At 44.2% G+C, this 27303-nt stretch overlaps 1 protein-coding gene across 2 annotated transcripts in view; it reads left to right on the top strand.

Moving 5' to 3' along the window:
• DPP6 (dipeptidyl peptidase like 6) overlaps positions 1-27303 on the top strand; it is a 607069-nt gene that overhangs the window by 329665 nt on the left and 250101 nt on the right. For both annotated transcript variants that reach the window (XM_065398031.1, XM_065398032.1), the window contains 2 exons: positions 3719-3833; positions 11401-11499. In XM_065398031.1, coding sequence (XP_065254103.1) covers positions 3719-3833; positions 11401-11499 — 214 coding nt within the window. The remainder of the gene's footprint in view (positions 1-3718; positions 3834-11400; positions 11500-27303) is intronic.

The raw sequence follows: 27303 nt of genomic DNA, 5'->3' as shown, positions 1-27303 counted from the left end.
GCCTAATGTGTTTGCAAGAACCAGATTGTTATAGCTGGCAAACTCCAGAAGTCTCAATCCTCTCTCATTGGTTACCGCATTATAGAAAGGGCCACAATAATCTCGCCAATCTGCCTGTGCGTCAGTACCCACTTTAGCATTCCAATCTCCTTGTACAATCAGGATATCTTTCTTGGGTACCTTATCGATGATGTCTTGGAGCTGATTGTAAAAATCTTCAATTTGCTCATCGTCATAGTCTGTTGTAGGGGCATAGACTTGTTCCACTGTGATATTAAACGGTTAAAGCAATGATTGGCTGAAAATTTGCCTCGCTGCTTGCTCTAGAGGAAGACCTAGAAACAGTAACCAACAATTTTGATGCTGTAATGAATGAGGCAGCAATGGACATCCTTGAGAAACATCGTAAGAAGACAAAACCATGGGTCACAAATAAAATACTACAAATGTGTGACAGTAGAAGAGAACTTAAGAGAGACAAGAACAGCACTGAGGGTGTTGATAAATACAGAGCAATTGGCAGAAAGATCAAGAAAGGAATGAAAGTGGCCAAGGAGATATGGATTGAAAAACAATGCTCTAAAACTGAAGAGTGTATCAATAATAAAAATAGCAAATGAGCCTTCCAGGTTGAAAAATATCTGATGAAGGAAAGATGGACCAAAGCTAACACAGTTCAAGACAAAGAAGGGAACAGTCTTATAGAAGAAAGGGACATCATCAATAGGTGGACAAACTACTGCTCTGATCTATACAACCACCAGACAAATGGAGATCCTAGTGTCTTAGACAGCCCAGATTCAACAGAGGATGATGACCTTCCAATACTGCGTGAAGAAGTGGACACAGCTGTGAAATCACTCAAGAAAAGAAAGGCTACAGGTATTGACAACATCCCCCAGCCGAATTTATGAAATTCGGAGGAGAAATATAATAGATGTACTCACCAAGTTCTGCAACAAGAGCTGACAGACCGGTGAGAGGCCCTCCACATGGACACAGTCACTAATCATCACTCTGCCAAAGCAAGGCAACCTGCAATTGTGTCAAAATTACCGGACCACAAGCTTAATTAGCTATCCTAGTGAAGTGATGTTGAAAGTCATATTGAACAGATTGAAGCCACAAGCAGAGAATTCATTGCTGAAGAACAGGCTGGCTTTCGTGCTGGAAGTACCACAGAACAGATTTTCAACCTTCATGTTCTATGTGAGAAGTACTTACAACACCAGCAGGACAGCTACCACATCTTTGTTGACTTCAAGAAGGCGTTTGACAGAGTATGGCACAAAGTTCTCTGGGCAACCATGAAGAAGTACAATGATGGTCGTCAGCTTATTCTTACCATTAAACAACTGTATGCCAAGGCCAGCAGTGCAGTTCTCGTCAATGGCACAATAGGAGGGTGGTTTTGCACCACTGTTGGAGTCCAGCAAGGCTACCTTCTTTCCCCCACACTGTTCAACATCTACGTGGAGCACATAATGATGATGCCCTAGAAGATCACATATGCACAGTCAGCATTGGGGGTGAACAATCTCAAATCTTCGGTTCGCTGATGACATTGATGGCCTGGCAGGCAGTGAAGATGAACTTGCCAACCTTGTGAAATGATTGGATGAAACCTCCACAAAATACGGCATGGAAATCAGTGCAGAAAAAAACCAAGCTGATGACAAACAAACGTGATGGGATCAGCTCACATATCACTGTCAGTGGACAAGAGCTGGAGACAGTAAAAAGTTCAAGTATTTGGGGGCAATCATCACTGATGAAGGATCCAAGGCAGAAATTCGGGCAAGAACTGCACAAACAGCAGCAGTGGCAAAGCTAAAGCCAATTTGGAGGAATAAGAACATCTCCCTGGAATCCAAACTGAAACTGCTGCACGCATTGGTCATCTCCATTATTCTGTATGCGTGCGAGACATGGACCCTTATGGCAGAATTTGAATGGAAAATACAGGTAGTAGAGATGAGATGCTTCCGTAAAATCCTGGGCATCTCCTACTTTGACCACATCGCTAATGAAGAGGTCAGCAACATCATCACCCATCACCTTGGATCATCCTCCAAGGGACAGTACAGGGGAAGAGAAGAAGAGGTAGACGGAAGAAGAGATGGATTGACGACATAAAAAAGTGGACAGGAATGGACTTTGCGGAGACTCAAGCTCTAACACACAATTGTCAGGGGTGGAGACAATAGGTTGATTGCTCATCAATGATGGTGTCCCAATGACTTATGTGGTTATGGAAGTGATGATGATGATGATGAATGTGTATGCAGTACTTCATAAAACCCTCTGTCAGAAATGCCAGAGAGATCAGAAACAGAACTATATGGTAAAACCTCAATAATGTCCAGCTTATCGGTAAATAGCAGTGTGGCTTTTTGAATGTTTGGGGCCAGGCTCAGAGCTGATGCGTAAGACTCGCATCCGATGTGTCAGTGAACAGAAGTAGGTCTACGTTGATGCAGTATGTTCTGAGGAGCAAGAAAAAGGTGTAAATCAAGGAAGGGGGTGGCCTAGTTTATCTTCTATCTACTTACACCCTCCTGTATATTGCTTTTCTTTCTGTACTCCTCTCTGGTGTCTTGGTGTGAGACTTCCTGAGAGTCACATTAAAACACCTTACACTCAGTGAGGGGAAGGGAGTGAGTTGTTACACGGTGGTAAGTGGGCGTGAGTCTAAGCGAGTCTTGGTCTACATGAGGCTAAGCTGGTGCAATATGTTGGGGCGTTGTAAGAAGGTGGTGTTTACATGACTGTAGCTCCCTCTAGACTTCTTGGACTCATTCACACCCACCTGTGACTCTGGCTCTTGGCCATTTTAAAGGAATGTGCATCACACAGCCCTTTTGATCTAACTTTTTTCCATTTTAGATAAGATGACTGCACATATTTATGAAGTCCTATTCAGTGAGTGCCAGATGATGGCTGCTCCAAAACCTGTGCCCTGGGGGAGGGGGCACCCACACCAAATACTCCCACAAAGGAAGAAGCAATGTTATGACCTCCCTCACTCTGCAAGCGCAGGGGTTTGGGGAGAGGACCCTAGCATAGCTGTGAGCGCTGACTAGCCCCGAGGAGGTATGCCTGGGCACTGCTGTCACAGCAGACAGAGGCTGATGAGCTGTGCTGGTAAGGCAGGGTGAGGAGGGAGGAGTGTGCTACCCCTTTTCCACAAGTGTAACAAGGGTGACAGTACAGGGGATACCCTTTCCACTCTCCCTTCAAAGCATTCTGGCTGCTCCTCCCATGGATACACACAGTTACCCAAGAGGAATCATCTCAGATATGGATTTGGCCCATCATATTTATTGGTCCTATACTTTGATCGAGAGTGAATGAAATAAACACCAGAATATAATACTATGAAATAAACTGTAGTCTGAGTGGCTGTTTGTGCTACCATGTTCACAGCGATATATGGTACAGTGTGAATTAGGGTGACCAGATGAGAGGAAGAAAATATCGGGACACATGGGGGGGGGTCGCCCGTGGAGCAAAAAAAAAAAAAAGGAGTGCCACGAAATATCGGGACTAATTGCGTCCCGACCAAAGATTGGTCGGGACGCGGGACAAACGCCTAAATATTGGGACGGTCACCCTATTGTGAATATACTGGAAAAAGTGCACTGCTGTTTGGATTTTGTTGTTTGTTTCCTTGTTCTGATGCCTTTACTTAATATTCCCTGTCCTTTGTTATTTCTAGGAGCTGGTGGGGAGTAATCCTCCACAAAGAAACTGGAAAGGAATTGCAATTGCTTTACTTGTTATTCTGGTTATCTGCTCCCTGATTGTCACCTCTGTTATACTCCTGACACCAGGTATTTATAACCTTTAACTCGCTTGCGTTCTGTTTTTCTTTTGTAATTTTGCACTTCCAAGGGCAGAGACATGATAAAGTGAATGCAAAGTAGAGATCAAATAGTTTCCTATTCTTTAGCTTCCTTTAACATTGGGTGCAGAACACTGTCCAGAACATTATTTTATATCAGGACTCTCTAGAGTCCTGATCCAAAGCCCTTTTCAGTTGATAGAAGGATCCATTTGACTTCAGTGGGGTTTGGATCAGATCCCAGCTCTTTATTTTTCTAAGAATATAAAACACAACCGTGCACTACACAGCTTTGTAGTGGAGTAAATAATTTATACTTCCCAATGGGTGATCTTTAAACTTCATCTTTCAGCTGTATTCTGTATGCCTAGCCTTTGTAAATTACTTCTCTTACGATAACTGCCAAGTACCAGGCAGAGGCCATAGGCTTGAATTTTAATGTGACATCATTATGTTTATTGATTATTACATATTTCTATGGCTTGTAAATTTCCATGGCTATTTACAGAATAGAGGTAAGATGCTTTCCCTGCCCTGAAGAGCTGGCAATCCACACAAGACAAGAGAAACAAATGTAAGACAAGACATAGCACAACAATTCAGTAACAGGAAGGTTTAGTGGTTGCTAAAGATGGAGGGTGGAAGGTTTCCCTGAAGAGATGGGTTTGACGGAGGAAAAGAGAAGGTTCTCTGTGAACAAGAACAGATGGGTGGTTGCACGCCTACCGAGCAACATGATAAGAAGCCCAGAGCCAAAACGGGGAAAGGAGACAAAGGGAAGCAACAGGAAAGAGAAGAACATAGGGTATGCAAATGCAAGCTGTGGGAGCAACATTGCACCAAATTTTGTGCAGGTACCAGTGCTTCATGTACTCCTTAGTAAGTTTGACCTACCTTCGGTGGCAAGGTGGCTGGAGTCTACAATCCCAGAGATTCTGTGTCAGCCTCAGATAAATCAAGAAATGCAGGTTTCTATTACACTCAATATGAAAATGAATTAGACAACCACTACATTATCCCTTCTGCTATTTAACTTGATACCATATTCAATTTATTTGATTCAGCTCTCTACATTTTAAGTGTGCTGCAGAATTTTGAACTAGGTCTTCAGCTGGTGTAAATGGACATGGCAGTATTGACTTAAGTATAGCTATGCCAAGATCAGTGGACTGACAATCTGGGTCCTAGTATTGGAAACACACCACTGCATTGTAGGATTTATCAGACAGAAGCTGGAGGTTTGGCTAGCTGGGGTAGGGGGCAGTTGCAGCGTTTGACACCTGAAAAGATGTAGCTGTCAGTTTGGCATTGTGGGATAAGCACGTTAGCTGGATGTTTGTGCTAAAATGATCCACAGCGAAGTAGTTAAGGTTAGTGATTAAGCTTCATAATTAGGTTTCAAAGTTAACACCCCATTGAGATGAATCTGTCTGTTCAGTGCACATTGAGCTATTTTTTTTAGATTTTCTGCTGACTCAGCTTGCATCATCTAGGTAGGTAGAAATTTTCCTGCACTGCATCTTCAGAGCTAGTAGTTGGTGAACAACTTGTCATTGAAGTAATCTGCTGTGACTCAAAAGACATGTAGGGAACAGATATGATGAGTAAGCTCTTATTTTTACATAATAGTGTGTGTATATAAGCACATGTGTGCATACATATATACCTTTTCTCTCTTGGGATGTACATATATGATATAACTATAAGAACACACAGAGCAAATAAAATGTAGGGAAATTTTCCTGGAAATAATAGTGTTCCAGACTCAATCCTACAATTGCCACCCCTATAATACCATAGTCCTGTTCCTGTTGGCCTGCTGCTGAAAACCTCTTCCTTTCTTTGTCCAGTTACTCTTCCCTCATACCTACCTTTAATAGATCTATCACTTACCTGGAACCAGCTCTCAGTTTAGTCCATTGCTTTGAGCCACTGCTCCAATGGCCCTCTCTGCAGTGTTTCCCCCAGGCTTGCAGTGTATAGATCTTCAGGAATCAATCATGAGCATGATGCAGGTAGGTAGAGTCTGAGGCACTTTGGGAACCCACTGCAGAGTGAAGGATTACAATACAGCTTTAAGCAAAGCAGCAGTGATTAATTGTATCCATGCCTAGCACATGATGGTGGGGTTTTCATGCAAGGTCAGAGTCAGGGCATGCTCTTCAGAAAGAAGGGTAAGTGGGAGGTGTGGAGAAGGGGGAGGTTAGGTGGCTAGAGCCCAGTAATTGAGGAAGAGGGTTTTATGTACCTTTTAAAATTTCTCTTCCAAATTGATCAAAACCTTTAAAAAAGGTTTTAACTCTGGGTTCAATTTCCGGTTAGGCTGAGATTCATGCTGGTTCAAATGTTTAAGAAACAGGTCACTCTCCCTGTTTTAAGCTAGCCCATAAATTATGAGCAGAGTTCACTACATGCATTAGAAAGTCTAATTAGTAACAGAAGTGCTTAATTTTCAATTGCTTTTTTATTTCTTATTTTACAAAACCCTACTAAAATTGTGAGAGTTCAGTGATTTATATTCCTTTAGACTTGCAGGGGCAGCATTTTCAAGTCCCGTATCTGCTTGTCTTAGCAGATATTTGCTAGTGAGTATCTGCTTGTGCAAAATTGCCCACAAAACCCATAGTAGTTTGTGGCTTCAAATACAGGTTTGTGTGAGTGCAGCTGTTCCAACCTGCTTTGAAATGCAGGCTAGTTCCTGCTGCGCATTCACATCAATGAACCCCCCCCCCCAACTTTGCTTGAGTCCAGTGTTGTAGGATTGATACTTTCCCAACAATATTTAGCTCCCTTCTCAGAAAAGGTGATAGAAACTAATATGTAAATCAAAACAAAGTAGGAGAGACTTGCTATCAGTTGGCCCAATCCTGCAGTGCTTTCTCAATCAAACTTCTCATTGACTTCAGTAGGTGTTTTGCCTAAGGAAGATCTTCAGGATCAGGCTCTGTATTCAGAAAGCAAAGCTAAGCAATGACTTTATGCATGTTTCCTCTTAGGGTATGTCTACACTGCAGCTGGAAGCATGCTTCCCAGTGCAAGACACCACCAGCTGTGCTCAAGCTGGAGTGCTAAAAATAGCAGCATAGCTGGGGATTGTGTGGGGGACAACTCAGAGACAAACCTGCCCAGACCCTCCCCCACCCCCCATACATACTCAGACAGCTAGTCCGAGCCATCTCCTGTGCTACCCCGGCTTTGCTGCTATTTTTAGCATGCTAGCTCAAGCAAAGCTAACACATGTCTGTCTATCCATGCTAGGAAACCTCCCAGCTGCTGTGTAGAGGTACCCTTAGTCTTTAACACTTTCTGGAGATACACTTCAAGATTGTTCCCTTCAAGTCTGACCTTTAACTGTATAAGTAAGTGCATCCAATTCCCTATTAAATTTTTAGCAGATGTCACAGGCACAGAGAGAGTCTGAAAGGCAGTCACTGTAAAGCATTAGCTCACTGAGCACTACCAGTAGCTGCACAGTCGGTGAGCCATGAGCATGACCCAGTGTGCCTAGCATCACACAGGCTGTTCTAAAACAGTGGCAAAAACCCCCTCATATGTGTTTTCCATTTTATTTTCTGAATTTCTATTGTTGAATTTCCTGTTGTTGTAATTGCCCAGAGGGGACCTGAGCATAAGTTAGAGTAACCTTTCCAGAATATGAGGCATGCAAAGGTGGCTTAAAGCCACCGTATCCTGCTGGGATATCAGTTTCCGTGTACCAGCAAGACACCAGAAATCCTATTTTTCTAGCTGCACAAATCTGGGTTTTACAGCTCTAGCTGTGGTAAGGTGTGACAGGGAGTCTTTAAAGGCTAGGGAGTCTGGGCCCAGTCTGCCTTTTTCAATAATCAGACCCAGCTGAGAAGGAGTCACATGTTTCCTATAAAGGGCTGAGAGAACTTGGTTGGTGGTGGAGCTGTGGGAAGCAGGTGGGTTCCTGTGGCTGGTGCAGTATAGGGAGATATAAGGGGAAAGACCTTTGGGCCCTGCTTGGTCAGGGGAAGCTTTGTTTGTATTGCTTTGTGAGTGTGTGGTGTTGGCTCAAGGCACCTTATTCCAGCTGCTCAAAACACAGAACAGGGTCCTTGGTTAGTCTCCAACCTGAAAGTACATAGGCCAACACTAACTGAGGTTAATGTTCTCCACAGTATGTTGTGGGCTACGTTGTACCCATTAGCGTGTTGGTGTGGAGCTCAAGGAGAGACTGCCACAGCAAGGCTGCTCTGTGTGTGTGATGGGAACAATAGTGCCGCCTAATCCTCCACTCCTTTGGAGTGTTAGGATTGCCCAGGCCCTATATAGAGAGAGTGGTCCCGGTGCTTGTCTGAGTGCAGTTGTCCCTGGCCTGTGTGGATAGGGAAGGATCATGCCCTCTACCCCACCCCACCCCATCCCTATCCCCATCCCCAGGCTCCAATGTTGAAACAAGGGAGTGTCTGTCCTTATGACTGTGCTGGAAGACTAGGGACCCAACGTATATATCCAAATGTTCGTTCCAGAGTGGATTTTCCCAGTAAATAGTTTCCCCCTCAACTGGTGGCTCACCTTGCTATTTAGGCTTTGGCAGCTCTACCGTTCCTCCCCCACCTACTCTGGTTACCCAGTTTGTTGCCACCAGGTACTAAGTATTAGCACCCTGCTGTTTATCACTAATTAAAGAGATCTGTTTCCTTGAGTTCCTCAGAATCTATATTGTTGGTTTAATAAAAATGTGAAGAGCATGGAAAAATATTATTGCATAGAGGGGTTTGACAGGGGATTTGCGTTAGGCTATTTCAGTTCCTGTAGCGAGTGAGGCCAAATCAAGTAAAACAATTAAAGACTCAATCATAGTTTGAAAATAGGAAAACTGAAAGAACATGTTATAACCTGGTACAGGTGGTACAGGATGTTTGAACACCTGCTAGTGAAACAAAACATGTTTCACAGTTATTACTAAGTAGCTCTGGGTTGCTCAGTAGCTGCAGATTAGTGAAGTAAAAAGCCATTTTCTCCTCCCTTAATTGGCTTCAAGGAGTCTGTTTCCACTGTATATAAATGCATAGCAAGTTAATATTAAACAGTAGTAAAGAAAATTAGGGCCACATGATACCAGCACACCTCAGGCAATCAGATCCTACAGTGATGTTGTAGAAGTAGATAGACCTGCACTAGTGACCTCCAAAATGTGGCTTTATTTGTGCATTTGAGGAATAAATATGCATACTAAGGGCTGATTGAAAAACATTCAATTTTTTTGCCCCAGAACTGCAGGACAAAAAGGGGGTTTTCAGCCAAAAAACTGTTGTTTAGTTTTTCTATGAAAAGCAATAATTTTCTATTTTCCACCCAGCTATGTACCTAATCTAGGATCCATTGATATTGTATATGCTCTTCATCCATTGGCCTGAGATCCTTTATCATGTATTCATGAAATAGTTTGTGTAGATGTGGCGTGGAAATGACTATACAAATGAGATGTCATGTTCGTATGGGAGTGTCTACCATGCCTGGTGTGAACTTCATATGTCCAGTGCCAAGCTAATAACAGCGCTGTACCTTCCCTCTAACCATCCGGACTCCTGAGTGCTTATTAAACACTGCAGACATTAATTATACCCCAGATAATATTAACTTTCCTTTAAGAATCACAAGCTGTTGATCTTCTCTGCACTTGCTTTGGATTGTCACCAGACCTCCAATGCCGTATGGATTCAGTTTTTAATAGGCCCCACAGAGGAGACACTCACTTAACTCCTTGAATCCTACATGCCATATTGCATTACACACTGGAATCAGAAGCCTTTTAAAAAAAATGTCAGCAATGTCTGGGAATCTTGATGTCACTGCTGGCTCCTCCCCCACCCCAAAAAAGGCACTAGATTGCTTTATCTGTACCAGTCTCAGGCTAGCCAAAGTATGTCTCAGCAAATTCTAAAGATGGGCAAGAGACTCAGAATTCAGAGCAGAAGGGGAATCATGAAAATACTGTGGTTCTTGCTGAAGAGTGCTGAGAAGATAGCATCTTAATGCCATTGAGAAGTTCTGCCTCTTCAGTAGAATGCCCCCACTAGTTCTGTTTTCTAGCAGCTGGTACAAAATCCCTCTGTTGTATAGTGCACCAGTTAGGCCCCCTGTATTTAAGTTTCACTGCATAAGCACCTTCAATATGTGTTCAATACTCCATTACAAGGGTGGGGATGGGGCACCATAGGAGAATAAATAGTACAGGAACCAGCTTTCTTTTTGCTTCTGCTATTCTCCTCTTTGTCTCCTCCCCCACCCCTGTTCCACAGCAATGAGGCTAGCTTCTGAAAAGACAGCGTTTGGCCCAACCCCAGCCAGCTGTGTTCAGGCAATCAGCTGGTGCCTCAAACACCTGACCTGAAGAATTACACATCAAAGCAATCTTTGTTTTAAAAAAGTGAAGTTAGTTCATACCTGAAGATACATGAAGATTTGACATTTCATTGTGTGAAATTAGTGTCAGACAATGAAAGACTTGCTCGCATTTATGTTTGAATTCCCCTGTCTCCCTATTATTGTATCTCAGTGTACCATTGGATGAGTTCCAGACTCAAAGGATTCTTTTTAAGTCCTTCTGCCATAGAGCAGTTGCTACTGTTTTGTGGTCTTCTGTACCAAGATTTCTACCCTTTTGATGTTGAAATTGATTCTCCTCCTATTATGTGAAGATATATAGTGGGAGTCCTGTCCTAGTTCATGAGAGTTTGTGATGATAGCATCCAAGATATGCAGGAAGCATTTTTTGGGGGTGGGGAAGGAAGGGCAATAGAAGTAGCATCATCAGGAGACACAGTATTGGTGAATGATGCTGAGCCTATCCCTCTGCCATCTACTAAGAAGTCTTCCAGAGTCTCAAAATTATGTGCATGTAATCCAGAGAGCGGCTTTGTTTTCACAGTTATTGCAAATGAAGTTTTGTCTTTTTATTATAAATGTACCTGAGTAGGGGGAAGATTTATAAAGGAGCCTAAAGATGCAGAGAATCACCTAGTGGGATTTGCAAAAGCCCAGTTTAATACCTAATTCCCCTTGAAATAATTTGTAAATCCCACCAAGAACCAATCTATATCTTTAGGTGCCTAACCACCTTTCTCAATCTAGACTTGTGTTTTGTTTTTCTTTTCCCACTGTTTGAATGTTTAACGTATGGCATAATTTAACCAGTGGTGTTAGAACAATCTCTTCAATAATTTGTATTGCTATGACGAATACATTTAAAAAAAAAACAAGTTTTGTTCAGAAGAAACACATACTTTGGATCAGATTTTGGTCCTTTTGTAGTCATTGGGACCAGGCTTTTGCTCCTAATACACAGTATATATGAATTTCAGAATATTGGGCCAAATTTGACTTTACATTAAGGTCCCATTATACCACTCAGCCTGCCTACAGGGGCCTTAACATGACTGAGAATTCAGGCCATGGTGTTCTCCCATCTATTCTGAAATGTGGAAGAGCTCAGCATGGGGAGTTATATGCCATTCACAACTGTTGCATTTGCAGATACATTTCAAATTAGGAATAACGCCTATTTCCTTCTGAATGTTTTACAGTTGAAGATAACAGCCTATCTCAAAAGAAAAAGATAACAGTGGAAGATCTGTTCAGTGCTGATTTCAAAATTCATGACCCAGAGGCTAAATGGATAAGTGGTGAGTCTTACACGCACACTTGACAATAATTCTACTCTCACTTTTTCTTTCCTCTTCCTGTCTTTCTTTTTCCCTCCTTTTCTTACTCTTTCTCCTGACTTGTGTCTCTAGTACCCAAATTCTTACTCCAGCTTTCCTCAGGGTAAATGTGTAAATTATATTTCTCCATTATACACAGCATCACATATGTGTCAGTAACCCCTAGAGGCCCCAATCAGGGCTGTTGGTTGGTGCCATTCAGACATGAAGTGAAAAAGACAGCCCCTATCCCAAACAGCTTATAATCATGGTAGCTGACAAGTTGCAACAGGTGGTCAAAACAAATGGTTAGAGCACTATCATGGTCAGTCTTTATTTTACCATAAACAAATCTTCTGATTTATATTTTCATAATGTATTCCCTCGCGAAAATATTTTTTTCAGGCAGAGAGGTGAAGCGTTGCTAGGCAACTAGCAACACAGTGGTCCAGCAACAGCTGGTCTGCTCCTTGTATGTGAGCGATGTATTCTTTTTATCCCGTCTTGCAATCTATATTTTCCAGTACCAAGGGGAAGAGACAGAATAATACCAGAATTAATGCACACCATATTTGCAGCAGTGGAAATTGTTCTACAGATGCAAATTCCAGCCCCCCACTGGCATCTACTACAATCTAAATCAGCTCTTGCTGGAATGAAACAACAACGTGCTGTACCGCTCATTTAGGGACCAACCTGACTCTCATTAAAGTGAACGGGAATCTTTCTATTGACTTTAATTGGAGCTGAACCAGGTCCTCGCTGCTGCAATCTGCCTTTTGGGGGGGGAGGGGGTCTACCCTGTGGGAGCAATTTTAATCCCCGGAGAGGGGTGGGGAGAGAGAGATTGCCAAGGGAATAGGCTGGATCAGTGCATCCCCCAGTCACCCTCAGCACATCCATCTCTGGCCATCCCCATCCACTTTTTTTTCTGCTGCACTAGCCACTGGTGGAGAAGCCATTGCAGGCAGTGTCTGTCACTACAACCAATCGGCGACTTGCCAGAGGACTTCTGGCTGGTGAGTGCCCGTTTTCAGTTTCTGCACACCTGTTGGACTGTCTCTCCCAGTACTGCAATCTATGGGGAGAATAAAGGTGGAAATACTTCTTGCATTTAGGAGTTCAGAAACCATTCTTTAGCATTATTACGTAACCTTTTCATGCCTAAAGGCTCCAATCAAGAGGCTGCTCCACTGCTCTGGGCACTGTACAGACACCTATTATGAAACATTCCTTGCCCCGGGTGAATTTCTTTGATTATTTTGCTTCATAATATCCTGTTCCTATGAATATTTTTGCACCTAAACTCTGCCACTAGAATATTTGTGGGATGATAACGCAATATATATTTTTTATTTGAACAAACATCAGGAGAATTTTCCAGCTCCACTTAGAGGTTTTCAAAAACTAATTTCTTTCATGTGTTTTTCTGCACAATAATGTTCTTTTTTTTTTCCTGTGCAAATACAAGCTTTCCCAAACTGTTTGCATGCTGGTAATAGCTATATGTTTTTATTAGCCTCTAATTTTTGGCAGGCATTATAACTCCCACATTGAATTGTTGGTAAAGATCTGGATCCAGGGCCCACTGAAATCAATAGACCCTCTTGGACTTCAGTGGGCTTTAGATCATACCCAAATAATCTAAGGTTCTATAAAAGTAAAAAAAAAATATTAAGCTGTCATTGGTCAAGCCATTATAAACATTTCTGATTAAATGATTTTCCCTTTGGTGGTGGTTATAATAATTATGTTTCAGATTCTGATGTCAGGTACACCAGTGTAAATCTGGAGGAACTCCATGAAACCAGTGATATTCCTTTAGATTCACACCAGTGTAACTGAGAGCAGAGTCTTGCAGTAAAATACTATAATTTTCATCCAAGAATCTCAAAGCACTTAACAAACATTAATTAATTCTTACAATACCCCTTTGGATAGGGAAATATTACACTCTTTGTACAGCTGGGTAACTGGTAAATCAGGCTTTCGATGACCAACAGTTCAGTGGAAGAGCTTGAAATAGAGCCCAGTAGTCCAAAGTTCTAGTCCATGCTTTGCCCACTACCCCATCCACCCTCTGTCCTGTTGTACCCAGCTGTTCTTGGTTCTCAAAATGCAAGTTCTTCTTCCCTTAGGACTCACTGAAGAAGCCTATTTCACACTAACACAGCTTAGTAGAAAATAGCGCTGAAAGATGTGTGTAAAAGTGGGAATTAATGGGTGGAAAGAACCCTGGTTGTTTTGGGATTCCAACAAAATAATTGAAACCGTAACAGTGTCATATATCCTTGTCCCCATTCTTCCCTTGTTGTTAACAACACAACATAAACCACTCTAATGTAAAGAGATCTGAAAGCTAGATTGCAAAAATTGATGCTCTTGGCTCTTTTCGCGTCTACCAGATTTCCTTTAAAGGGTATTACTCTCTCATTTTATTTTTTGTGTTGTTATAAAAGACAAGAGTTTGTTAGCCTAGCCAATGGTAAGCATGTTGCATGGCTAGCAGTATTCAAATGGTCTCAGTGATTTGCTTTCAAAGCAGTTCAGCTAATGAAATCTCTCAATTCTGATCCATTTGCTTCAGTGGGTTTTGGGGGTCTTTTCATTGATGTCAGTGGGCATTGGATCAGGTTCTAAAGTCCCAACACAAGAAGGCATCTCTCTTCAGGACAAAAATCCCATTGAAGTAAATGGAACATGCGTAAGCACTTTTCTGAATTGGGGCTTGAATGCAGGAAGTGTGTGGTTCTGACCTATACCGATGTAATCCCATTGATTTAATAGTAGTTAACAGAGAGAATTAATTCATGGTATGCCCACATCTTGAATGCTGCATGCAGATGTGGTCGCCCCATCTCAAAAAAGATATATTGGGATTGGAAAAGGTACAGAAAAGGGCAACAAAAATGATTAGGGGTATGGAACAGCTTCCATATGAGGAGAGATTAATAAAACTTGGACTTTTCACTTTGAAAAGAGATGACTAAGGGCAGATATGATAAAGGTCTATAAAATCATGACTGGTGTGGAGAAAGAAAACAAGGAAGTGTTATTTACTCCTTCTTATAACACAAGAACTAGGGGTCACCAAATGAAATTAATAGGCAGCAGGTTTAAAAACAAACAAAATGAAGTATTTCTTCACACAGTCAACCTGTGGAACTCTTTGCCAGAGAATGTTGTGAAGGCCAAGACTATAATAGGGTTCAAAAAAGAACTAGATAAATTCATGGAGGATAGGTCCAACAATGGTTATTAGCCAGGATGGGCAGGGATGGTGTCCCTAGCCCAGAGGTGGGCAAACTACAGCCCGTGGGCCACATCCGGCCCACGGGACCGTCCTGCCCGACCCCCAAGCTCCTGGCCCAGGAGGCTAGCCCCCGTCCCCTCCCCTGCTGTCCCCCCTCAGCCTCAGCTCGCTTGCTCCGCTGCCGGCGCAATGCTCTGGGCGGCAGGGCTGTGAGCTCCTGGGGCAGCGCAGCTGCAGAGCCCGGCCTGACCCAGTCTCTGTGCTGTGTGGTGGCGGTGTGGCCTGGCTCCAGCCAGGCGGCACGGCTGTAGCGCTGCCAGCCATCGGTGCTCCAGGCAGTGTGGTAAGGGGGCAGGAAGCAGGGGGATTGGATAGAGGGCAGGGGAGTTCAGGGTGGTGGTCAGGGGGTGGGGGTGTGGATAGGGAGTGGGGTTTTTTGGGGGGGGAACAGGGAGTTGAATGGTGGCAGGGGCAGTCAGGAAGGAGGGGGGGTTGGATGGGGGCAGTCAGGGGTAGGGGTTCTGGGGGCAATCAGGGGGCAGGGAGAAGGTGTGGTTGGATGGGGCAGGGGTCCCGGGGAGGCCGGCAGGAATGAGAGGAGGGGTTGGATGGGGTGGCGGGGGTCCGGGGGCAGTGAGGGGACAGGGAGCGGGGAGGTGTGGATGGGGCAGGGGCCCCAGAGGGGCCGTCAGGGAACGGGGGTTGGATGTGGCAGGAGTCCTGGGGGGGCAGATACGAGGTGGGGGCCAGGCCACGACTGCCTCCCCAACCGGCCCTCCATACAATTTACCATGTGGCCCTCAGGCCAAAAAGTTTGCCCGCCCCTGCCCTAGCCTCTGTTTGCCAGAAGCTGGGAATGGGCGACAGGGAATGGATCACTTGATGATTACCTGGTCTGTTCATTCCCTCTGGGGCATCTGGCACCAGCCACTGTTGGAAGACAGGATACTGGGTAGATAGATCTTTGGTCTGACCCATTATGGCCACTCTTATGTTCTTATGAGATGAGAGTTGACCTCAGAGTGTGACACAGCTACACTTCAAGTGCTAAGAGTGCAGATCTTCCTCAGACTTTGAGTATCTCTTTTAAGTTGGTTTGTGTGTTTTTATTGTAATGGCAGGTAGTTATAAGTTAGATGATTTTCATAAATTCAAGAGAGGAGACAAAATTGGTACGTTGACTCTGAACCCTTGGAATTTTTGAGGAGTTGGGGTGTTTTTGAATTCATGGATGCAAACCCTAAAGATTTTGGTTCCTGAATTCAGAGCAGCACAGGAATCTTCATGTCTCCATGGCCCATCTTTAATAATTCCCCATGGTTTCCAGACTGCTGACTACAGACGAAAAAGATCTAAATCAGCCCCACGAGATGTCTTCTGGGGGACAGGATCACAGTTCAGCTCTCAGTGGGAGTAGGCACAGCCTTAAAGAAAAAAAAAATATGGCAGTTGTAGTGTATGTAGCAATGTAAATGTAGGGGAGCAATGTTGTGGGCCAGATTCTGAGCTGGTGTAAATCGCCACAGTGTCATTACGTGCTGGGGAGTTAAAAAACTGTCCGTCTGTTTTCTGTATGCTGCACTTTCAGATCTCAGGAGTTTCCCTCCCTTTTCACAGGGAGACAGTATTGTGAGTCATGTCCAGGTGACTGTTAACGAATGAATCACATACTGTACGTTTGGTCACTGAGACTTACATTTGTTCTTTGTTGCTTTTCCTCAAGTACATTTCACCCACACCAAAAGTACACGTTTTCTTTGTAAATGGGAAACATAACAGCGGTCTCTTCACTGGTTACTGCAATTGACTGGATGTAGTGTGCCGCCAGTGCCTGCTATTTACAACAGGATGTTTTTCCAGCCCCAGTTGAATTAGTGTTTACTGTGACATCTGGCAACACGTGGTTCTTTATTTTTTGTATTATGGTAATGTTTAGAGGCTCCAACTGAGATCAGAGCCCCATTGTGCTAGGCACTGTACAAACACATAGTGAGAGCTGGTCCTTGACCCAAAGAGCTAACAATCTAAACAGAAAAGACAGTAAAGGATGAAAGAGAGTACTATTATCCCCATTTTACAGATGAGGCCTGAGGCACAGAGACATTGAGTAATGAAATTGAGCCCTGTTCTCTTGAGTCCCAGTTCACAAGACTACCCTTTCTCACTGACATAATATTCCTCCTCCTACATGAAGAGACACAAGGGGTACAATTTTCAGAAGGACCTGAGTCCCATTTTCAAAAGTGACGTAGGCACTTAGGAGCCTAACTCTCATTGCAAGTCAAAGGCTTTTGACTAAGTCACAAGCACTTTCGAAAATGTTACCTAATAACTGAGATCTAAACAAAGCAAAGCCTTTTTTTTTGTTATGCTGAACATCACATTAGTTTTTTGTATATTTTACTAATACAATTATAAAATAAATCTCTAGGCTCTTTTAAAGTTTGATATTGAATTTAATGATCTAGAACTAATATGTTTTATTTACCATGCTGAAAAATGTTGTCTTGTACTAGCAGCGGTAATTTATTTCAGTTTACCTTTAGTAATAATGCTCAGATCAACAACACCCTGAGAGCCCTGATGTCCCCAAGCCTATTCCGCATAATGGAAATTCATTGCACTATATTGATAGAACCACTGATGCATTTCAAATGATGCAGATGCATGTGGAGTAAATGAATTATTTATGGTTCACTCTGCGTAAGTATTAGAACTTTTTAAGTGCTAACATTTTTCACTTTTTAAAAAAGTATGAATTAAGGTGCCACAGTGACAGTCCTGGGGACTGGTCACAGCGGTATAGCACAGTTAGCAAGTTTCTCCAAACTGCTCCTGTAATGAATTTAGAGGACCAGGGGAGTGACTGAGTATGGGACCCACCCAACTCTTGTCAAAGTCAATGGGACTTCCATTGACTTCAGCGGGTGTTGGACGAGTAATAATAATATATGGAGATATGCCTATCTCCTAGAACTGGAAGGGACCCTGAAAGGTCATCAAGTCCAGCCCCCTGCCTTCACTAGCAGGACCAAATACTGATTTTGCTCCAGATCCCTAAGTAGCCCTCTCAAGGATTGAACTCACAACCCTGGGTTTAGCAGGCCAAGGCTCAAACCACAGAGCTATCCCTCCCCCTTATAGGGTGTTGGACTGCTTCCTATAGGAGTGGGAGAATAGTTCATCTTCCTGGCCCAGTCAATCCCTGCCCCTTCTGATCCTAGTTCAGATGGTCTTGTTTCTAATCTTTCCTCTTAAATACGTCCCACTCATCTACTTTTTAAACTAAGTACATTTTAATGTTCTCAGATGTGAGTGCTGGCAGATTAGGGCAACGTACTTGTCCTGATTCTCCTGTCACTTACAGCAGTGTAAATTAAGCATAACTCCGCTGGCATTAATGCTGATGTGAATCTGGAGGAAGTGGGAAGAGAATCAGGCCTGTTATGTTTTCATTTTTGCTTGGCTCTTCCGCCATCTGAACTCCTAATTAATCAAGTTTTATTTCATTGCATTCTCAAATGTGTTGTGCTGAGATGGCTGAAAAGAGACCTCCCCCACCTCTGACCCCGCTGTGGCCAACGCTGGAATCATCATTCACGGCAGCCTATTTTTGTTCTACTCCGGTGTGCTTTTTGCCCTTTTGTGTGCAACTGCAATGTTTTCTGATGGATGTATCAAAAACCACAGGCCCATTCTTTCACCACAGGGTGAAATCTTAGCTACCAAGTCAATTGTCGTGGTGTCTAAGCGCTTCTACCCCCACATGCAAAGGGTGGTGAAAGCCCTGCAATGTAGCAGTTTCAATGGGGAAGTAGGCTTGAAGGGGAAAGAGAAGCAGGTGGGGGAAGGGTCTGAGAGAGGCTGTAGGTTCCTCTGGTGTGCAGATACATTAGCCACAGTCCCCTAGGTAGGGGACGTGTTGGAGTTGCAGCCAGTTTTTGAACAATGGCAGGGATACCAAGCTGCCTGGCCCAGGGATTGAGCATTGGGTTCCTTCCATCCCAGCCCTTGTGTAATTCCTTTCATGAGGCTCATTTACTAGGGTTTTGTAGTTTGTGTGCACCAGTTAATCAAGGTGTTTAAGCACATGCCCAACTTTCAGTATGTGAATAGTCCTATGGAAGTCGGTGGGACTGTTCATGTGCTTAAAGATAGTTCCTATTCATGTGCTTAAGTGCCCTACTGAACTCAGGCCTAACGCTGCAAAACCAGAATTAATATGGGCCCATGGTCCAGCCTGAGCTTCTGTCCCCAAAGCCATGGAGATCATTCACTCTCAGTGCAGGATGTTACAAAGGGAATCAAAAGACAAGCATATTTACATGGACCACAAGCCCTGATTTGAGACCCCACCCTGGAATGGCTCCTCCATGACTCTCTCTGCAGATTGTGAATTCCTGAGAGCACCAAAAATGAGCCGCAGTGTTTCTCTCCTGGCCCCTTCTTTCTGGGATTTGCCTAAGCACAGCCAAATTGGCCCCTAAACGAGAGAGAGAAAAGCCTGCAATTAGTTGTTTTTGAATGTTCCTTCTCCAATGAAGATAGGATGTGAAGGGAAACATTTATATCATGCAGCTGTTTTGTTTTGTTGCTGCTAAAGAGAAGGAAAGAGGAAATTAGTCTGGCCCTCCTGAAAATTAATGTAGTCTGCAGAAGCATGCTGGCGTGAGGCTACAGTCTGTTCTTTCCCTTTAAATGTATCCTAGTGCATTGCAGGGGAAGGCTGTGCTTCTCTGCAGCGCTAGAAATGCTGCGACGCTTCATATAGCTGTGAAATGGAAGGGCTTTGGGCATCCTTTGGCCAACCACAATTCTGCTTAGTACTTGTGTCTTATTGACAGGACTCTTTCTAGGCAAGTTCCTCCTCCTGGACCATCCGCTCCTAGGCATCATTGCCTTTAACATTATATTATACCGTAATGTTATTGTTTATGGCTACAGTGTAATAGTGTGCAATGCACTTCACAAAAAATGGCAGGTCCCAGCTCCTCAGAGTTTACAGTCTAAATTAGAACGCAGCAAGGGATGACAATGAGCAAAGAGTGAGTGCGGAAGCTCTGGGGGAAATTGGGACTGCAATAGTAAAAGAAATGGACATTCTCTTTTTGTGTATGCAGGCCAAGACTTTCAAGCTTGGATGACTAAAATAGGCACTTAGCCCTATACTTAGGTACCTGGTTTTCTGAAGTGTGCTAAACACCCATAACCCCTACTGACCTCAATGGTTGCTGTTGAGTCTCAGCACCTCTGAAAGTCAGATCACTTATTGAGGTACCTGAGCATGGAGTCAGGTGCTTAACTTTAAGCACCCCCATTTGAAGATGTTGGCCTTAGTGTTTTACATTTCGTTATGTAATTGCTTCATACCAGGCTGAGTGAACCGAGGGCCGGAAATGAGGAGTGAAGGTCAGCTTTGAAAGGCTGGATGAAAGGAGTGACTGAGGAGGGATTTGGAGAAGAGCAGTGTTGCATGGTGTGAGAAGAAGTTGAAGGAGGACCAGAGAAGTTGTGAAGATGCTCTGCATTGACAAAGCCCAGGGTGTGAATAGGGAACTGGGGGAACTGGGCAGGACCAGAGCTTTGCAAGACCTTGGCGGTGAGGAAGAGGAGTGAAAAAGTGAAATACTGAAGGAGATTAGAAAGCAGTGCAGGGTTGGCAGAACAGTGGGGCAGAAAAGATGTTTTAGGCTTCAGCTGGTTGGATAGATTAATGGGGAACAATGTGGGTATCAGAGCCAGGAAAAGGGAGGTTGTTCTAAAGCATTACCTAGAGAGCTTTATGAACCTTTGCCTGGCCTTCCATCATGGACACTGTTAATAGCCACTTTCCCTAGCAACCCACTGATAGCCTGGCCTTGCTCCCATTGAAGTCACTGGCAGGACTCCTATTGATTTCAACAGGAGCAAGATCTGAATACATACATTTCCTTAACGCAAGGAGACAAGGTGGGTGAGTTCACATCTTTCACTGGGCCAACTTCCATTGGGGAAAGAAACAAGCTTTCGAGCTCTTTCCCCAGCAGAAGTTATTGCACCCACCTTGTGTCTCTCAGATCCTGCAGGTGGGGTCAGCAAGCAGGATTTCTACACTTGTTACAGCTGTCAGGCATGCAAAAGTAATTACCCTGTTTCCCCTCACTCAGCAAAAGTAGTGCTTTCCTCTCAAACTAACACATACCTCCTGCTGTGATAGTGCCTCTGAGTGAGCAATGGGTGTCAGGAGAACATTTTGGAATGGTACAGGTGTGGACTCCAGGAGGGCTGCTTTTGCGTTATAAATTTGCTCACAGGTTTGAGGTACAGATCCATGAAAATTAAATGCCTGCTCTCCCTTTCTGTTCCTCCTCCTCATCTGTCATCTTCTACCTTGTCACCCAAACTACATTTCCATCCTTTTTATAATGTGATGTGTGGCAGCACAGAATGGTCCCAGACAACGTCAAGATTATAGACTGCTAGTGTTAGTGGCTAACACATAGCTGTTGGGTGTAGTGCTTTATCTCTGTAAAGTGACAGATGGACAGAATTATTGCCATTGTCCCCATTCTCCAAGGGAGCCTCTTTATAAACAGGATAACAGTGGGAGTAGGAATGGCACACTGCTATGCTGAGCTACTCGATTTGTGGGGGACTTTCAAAGATGCAGCTCCCATGCATCTGTTTACCTCCTATAACACCACAAATTCAACATATGTGCTTAAGAATCTGCAACCAGTTAAAAGACAGGGCCTGATTCTCCTCTTACTTATGGTTGTTTACATCAAGAGTTGCTCCTTTTGAAGGCAATGCAATTAAACTGGTTTTACACTGGTATAACTGGGAAAAGAATCAGGCTTAATCTATCTAATCTATAATTTTAGAAGTCTGTGTGACTAATTGCCTGCACAACGGGAGTGCCTGATTTGCATGTGCATTTACTAGGTTTACACATGCAAATCAGATTGTATTTGTGGTTGGTATTCACGCTAATTATACACCTAACTTCTTTAGAAAAAATCAGGTCAGTGACCAGCTAATTTGGATACACTGTATCAAACTAACAAATAGCCATTTGAGCCACCTTATCCCAATATATCAGAGTCTATATCATAATGGCAACTGGTGCTATTTAACATCAACTTTTGAACAGGTCAGTATCAGGGTGCAGAACTGTTTCTAAAAGGGATATGAACAATGACAAAGCCTTAAGACTTAGAAGTTATTGTGGCTCTTATAAGACAGCAGGTCAACTCACCAACCAGTGTTAGGGTTGCCAACTTTCTACTCGCACAAAACCGAACACCCCCGCCCCACCCCTCCTCTGAGGCCCCCCCCATTCCCCGCCCCTTCTCAAACACCCCACCCCCTGCTCACTCCATTCCCCCCCCCGGTCACTTGCTCTCCCCACCCTCACTCACTTGCTCATTTTCACCGGGCTGACTCAGGGGGCTGGGGTTCAGGAGAGGGTGCAGGTTCCAGAATGGGGCCAGAAATGAGGGGTTCAGAGTACGGGAGGTGGTTCTGGGCTGGGGTAGGGGGTTGGAGTGGGGGCTCTGGCTGGGGGGGCAGACTCTGGGGTGGGGCTGGAGATTGAGGGGTTTGGGGTATAGGAGTGTGCTCTGGGCTGGAACCAAAGGGTTCGGCGGGCAGGAAGGGGATATGGGCTGGGGCAGAGGGAGGGCTCTGGTTGGGAGTGCAGGCTCTGGGGTGGGGCTGGGGATGAGGGGTTTGGGGTGCCAACCACTTTAGCCCACAGCTATCATCTCGAGTGGAGCTTTCCAGAAATGTTTGTTTACAGCAGCCGAAAGGCTACCTTTAAAGTGACCCCAAGCTTTGTAGGGAACATTAGTTAGTAACTTACGCATGTTGCCCTAAAGAAGCTCCCAAGTTCTTCACCCCTCTCCACTTAGAATCATAGAAGATTAGGGTTGGAAGAGACCTCGGGAGGTGATCTAGTCCAATCCCCTGCTCAAAGCAGGGCCAACACCAACTAAATCATCCCAGCCAGGGCTTTGTCAAGCCTGACCTTAAAAACCTCTAAGGATGAAGATTCCACCACCTCCCCATTCTAGTGCTTCACCATCCTCCTAGTGAAGTAGTGTTTCCTAATATCTGACTGTAACACGAGCGGACTCATCCCTGCGGCGCCTCCTGCTGGTCTCCCGGGGAATTAGCTCTACCCAGCCTCCGGAGCGCCCTCTGCAGGCCAGTGATCTGCCTTGCTCTCTACTTCTGGGCCCCGTGTCCCTCCCAGGACCGCGGTGCCCCTTGCTCAGGGTGCTGCGACCTGGCAGTACCCACACGCTAGGTCTCCCCTCCCAGGGGAACCCCACCCACTAACCCTACCTTGCCTCAGTATCCGGCTACTGTCAATCATCATCTAGCCCCACGCCCAGGGGCAGACTGCAGTATCAGCCACTCATCACAGGCAAGGTTGGGTTTGGGCCTGCTGCCTTGGCCTATCTCTGGGCTGCTCTCTGCAACCCCTAGTACCTCCTGGCCTAACACTAGGCCGCAGCCTGGGGCTTTCCAGGCTGGAGCTCCCCAGCCTTTCCCCAGCCCTGCTCCACCCAGGTACTCTGCTCTAGTTCCCTGCAGCCAGGCCCTTCTCTCTCTGTGTGCAGAGAGAGATTGCTAAGCTTTTGGCCGCCCTGGCCTTTATAGGGCCAGCTGGGCTCTGATTGGGGCGTGGCCCAGCTGCATCCACTTCCCCCAATCAGCCCAGGGTGTTCTCTCTCACCCCCCCCCATCCTTTCCAAGGGCTGTTTTTAAACCCCTCAGAGCAGGAGCGGGTGACCACCCCGCTACACTGACTTAGACCTCCCCCACTCCAACTTGAGACCATTGCGCCTTGTTCTGTCATCAGCCACCACTGAGAACAGCCAAGCTCCATCCTCTTTGGAGCCCCCTTCAGGTAGTTGAAGGCTGCTATCAAATCCCCCCTCACTCTTCTCTTCTGCAGACTAAACAAGCCCAGTTCCCTCAGCCTCTCCTCATAAGTCATGGAACCCAGCCCCCTGATCATTTTTGTTGCCCTCCGCTGGACTATTTCCAATTTTTCCACATCCTTCTTGTAGTGTGGGGCCCAAAACTGGACACAGTGCTCCAGATGAGGTTTCACCAATGTTGAATAGAGAGGAATGATCATGTCCCTCGATCTGCTGGCAATGCCCCTACTTATACAGCCAAAAATGCCATTAGCCTTCTTGGCAACAAGGGCACGCTGTTGACGCATATCCAACTTCTTGTCCACTGTAATCCCCAGGTCCTTTTCTGCAGAACTGCTGCTTAGCCAGTTGGTCCCCAGCCTGTAGCAGTGTATGGGATTCTTCCGTCCTAAGTGCAGGACTCTGCACTTGTCCTTGTTGAACCTCATCAGATTTCTTTTGGCCCGAACCTCCAATTTGTCTAGGTCACTCTGGACCCTATCCCTACCCTCCAGCAAATCTACCTCTCCCCCCCAGTTTAGTGTCATCCGCTAGCTTGCTGAGGGTGCAATCCATCCCATCATCCAGATCATTAATAAAGATGTTGAACAAAACCGGCCCCAGGACCAACCCTTGGGGCACTCCGCTTGATACCGGCTGCCAACTAGACATCGAGCCGTTGATTACTACCCATTAGCCCGACTATCTAGCCAGCTTTCTATCCACCTTATAGTCCATTCATCCAGCCCATACTTTTTTAACTTGCTGGCAAGAATACTGTGGGAGACCGTTATTCCTAAAGTCAAGGAATAACACGACCACTGCTTTCCTCATATCCATAGAGCCAGTTATCTCATCATAGAAGGCAATCAGGTTGGTCAGGCATGACTTGCCCTTGGTGAATCTGTGCTGACTGTTCCTGATCATCTTCCTCTCCTCAACTCTTGATTCCCTGCTGGAATTCAGACTTGGCCCAAATAATATTTTCCAGGCCCAATTGCATTTATTGAGCAGGCAGTTCTAGTTGCACATGCAGACAAATGGAAGAGTACAGTCCATATTCCTCCACTGGCCCTGTGCTATAAAATATTAATTTCATAATAATTCAGCAATGGGGAATACCATACTCCTGGTAATTAAACTTTATATCAGATATTTGTAATTGAAAATGTGCTGGGTAAAGACTTATTCATCTAGCAAAGAAAGTCTCTTGTGACTTTCGGATGTCTTGATTGTAATGGTGCTCAATAGCTTAATGATATAAGCCAGAATGTAACTCTTTCCCCCACCCCCCATGAGACACTATGTTGGATTTACATCATTCATTACAGTAAACTGTGGGAATTTAGAATCAAAAGAACATCACAGGCTAATTAAGTGTAATCCAGCCTCTCAAAATGTGAGCCCACAAATCTCTCATATCTGTGAAGAATAAATTAAGAGTAGGAAAGAAGCACTAAGATATCATGATAATTAGAGTATCAGGGAGTAGCCGTGTTAGTCTGTATCCACAAAAACAACAAGGAGTCCGGTGTCACCTTAAAGACTAACAAATAACAATAACAAATAAATCTGTTAGTCTTTAAGGTGCCACCGGACTCCTTGTTATGATAATTAGAAGCAAGAGTTCCCTTAATATACCGGTAGTTAACTTGACCCAGAAGAAGAGCCAAAAGATTTTCAAGTTGCATTGTATTAGAATTCAAGACAATATGTCTCAAGACCTACTGTTTACATTGCATCACATAAAAAGTTGGCATAATACCACATAGTGTCACACAATCTAGTACATCATTCTGCCCTTCCCAGTTAGAGTGCCAGTTAGTTTCTGGGTAGAGATCAAGGTCTTGGTTCATAAACTACTTAGGGACCGGTTACCTCAATGTAAGGGGGAATCCCAGCTAGATGGTGAAATAATCTTGTGGTGGTCCCAGAATGGAAAAGGGGATCTCTGAGGTAGGGAGAAATGGTGATTTAGTGTAATATGTCTCCTACAAAATTGACTTCTGTTCCACTTCATGTAGTATCCATACATTTTAAATAGCCCTATAATTCTTGCACTCATTTATATGAAATATTCTCATTATTTTGTAATGTTTTGGTGTTTGACACTCATTCAGATTATTTGAAGCGAAGTGTGTAGAGTTACTTAGAATAAAACTTAACATGTTCTTTGTTGGATCTAATGGACAAAGTAAAACTTGGCATTCACTCAGAGGTGCGGGAACAATTTGTATGGGGGGGGGGGGTTGTGAGAGCTATTGAAACAAACTGTAAACCCTGCATAAGATGGAAACCACTTCGATCCACCCCTCGTTCCATCACCTATTTTAGAAAACTAATAAACAAAACTACTGCTGTCCTTTTAAGGGATGGGAGGAGTGAAATAATATGCAGTGACAAACTCCTGCTGGAGAGGCTACTGCCCAAAGCTTTTGACTGGCTGAGAGAAAGAGACCTTAACTTTAAAAGCAAAACTGTGAGGTGTCTCAGTGTGGCCAGAAAGAGAGCTGGCATGTACAGTGTTGCAAGCTCTCATGATTTTATTGTGAATCTCTTGTTATTTCATGTTTTACTTAAAGGCCCCAACTCCTGGAGTCAAGTGACAGCTTGAGAATCCTGGTTTTCATTTAAAAAATGTAAGTTTCTAGCCCTCATGGTTGCAGAGAAAAGCTTGAAAATGTGACCAGAGGGCACTAGAATGGTTGAAAAATGAGAACACAAATGAAAAGAATGTGATATTTTATTTTTAAATTTCATTATTTTTAAGCCCATCTCATGATTTTTGAGGGAGCCTGACTCATGATTCTTTACTGTTGGGGGCTGGCAGTATTGCAGGCAGTCAGCCTCAAAGCATGTTTGATTTCTAGAGCAAGCAGACCACATAAGAGACATAATAACAGTGAAGAAAATCTAGGAGAAAGGCAGTGTTGCATGCTGAAGCAAAACATGGCAATGTTCCAGACTTGCCATGGGGCTTAAGTCACATTGAATGCCTTTTCAGACTCTCATTTACCCTTGGTTGCTGTGTGGGAGACTGTTACATTTTCTATCCATTCCATGAACATTAAAAACATTCCTTCCCCTCTCGCCCAGTCCTTCAGCAGGTTGTTTTGTGTTCTCACCATTTTATATCGTATTAACATAGTTGAAGTGAACTGATGATCTTCATCCAATCCCTAGCAGACCAGTGCCTGTATAGAAACCCCACTGCCACAACTGGCACTAATGGGACATCCTGTTGGCTGTGTCAGCAGGGACTGGAGACCATGGAGACTGAACTGTCATGTCATCGATAGCATAGCTAGGGTTGAAGCACATTAGCAGGGCAATATGTTAAAACCTTCACTGCTGCTGCTGTTTATTGCATCATTTGATTTATTTCTATTAATAAATTTAACATTTTGTGGAAGATTTATACATAAACCAAGACCCTTATTATTCATTTGGAAGGCTCTTTCTTTTCTTCACTTTCATTCCAGCGGGCAGGACTGATTCTGTTATTAAAATTGGTTCCTTACATTCAAAAAAAAATTCTGTAAATGCAGTTCTGGGTGTGGATGGGTGCGTGCGTGCGTGCGTGGGTGGATTTTCAGTCCTTCTTCCAGGTTCTATTCCAAGGGA

This window comes from Emys orbicularis, chromosome 2 (genome assembly GCF_028017835.1).
Source record: "Emys orbicularis isolate rEmyOrb1 chromosome 2, rEmyOrb1.hap1, whole genome shotgun sequence".
In the NCBI taxonomy this organism is placed as follows: Eukaryota; Metazoa; Chordata; order Testudines; family Emydidae; genus Emys; species Emys orbicularis.
This window is presented reverse-complemented; position numbering and strand designations above follow the sequence as displayed.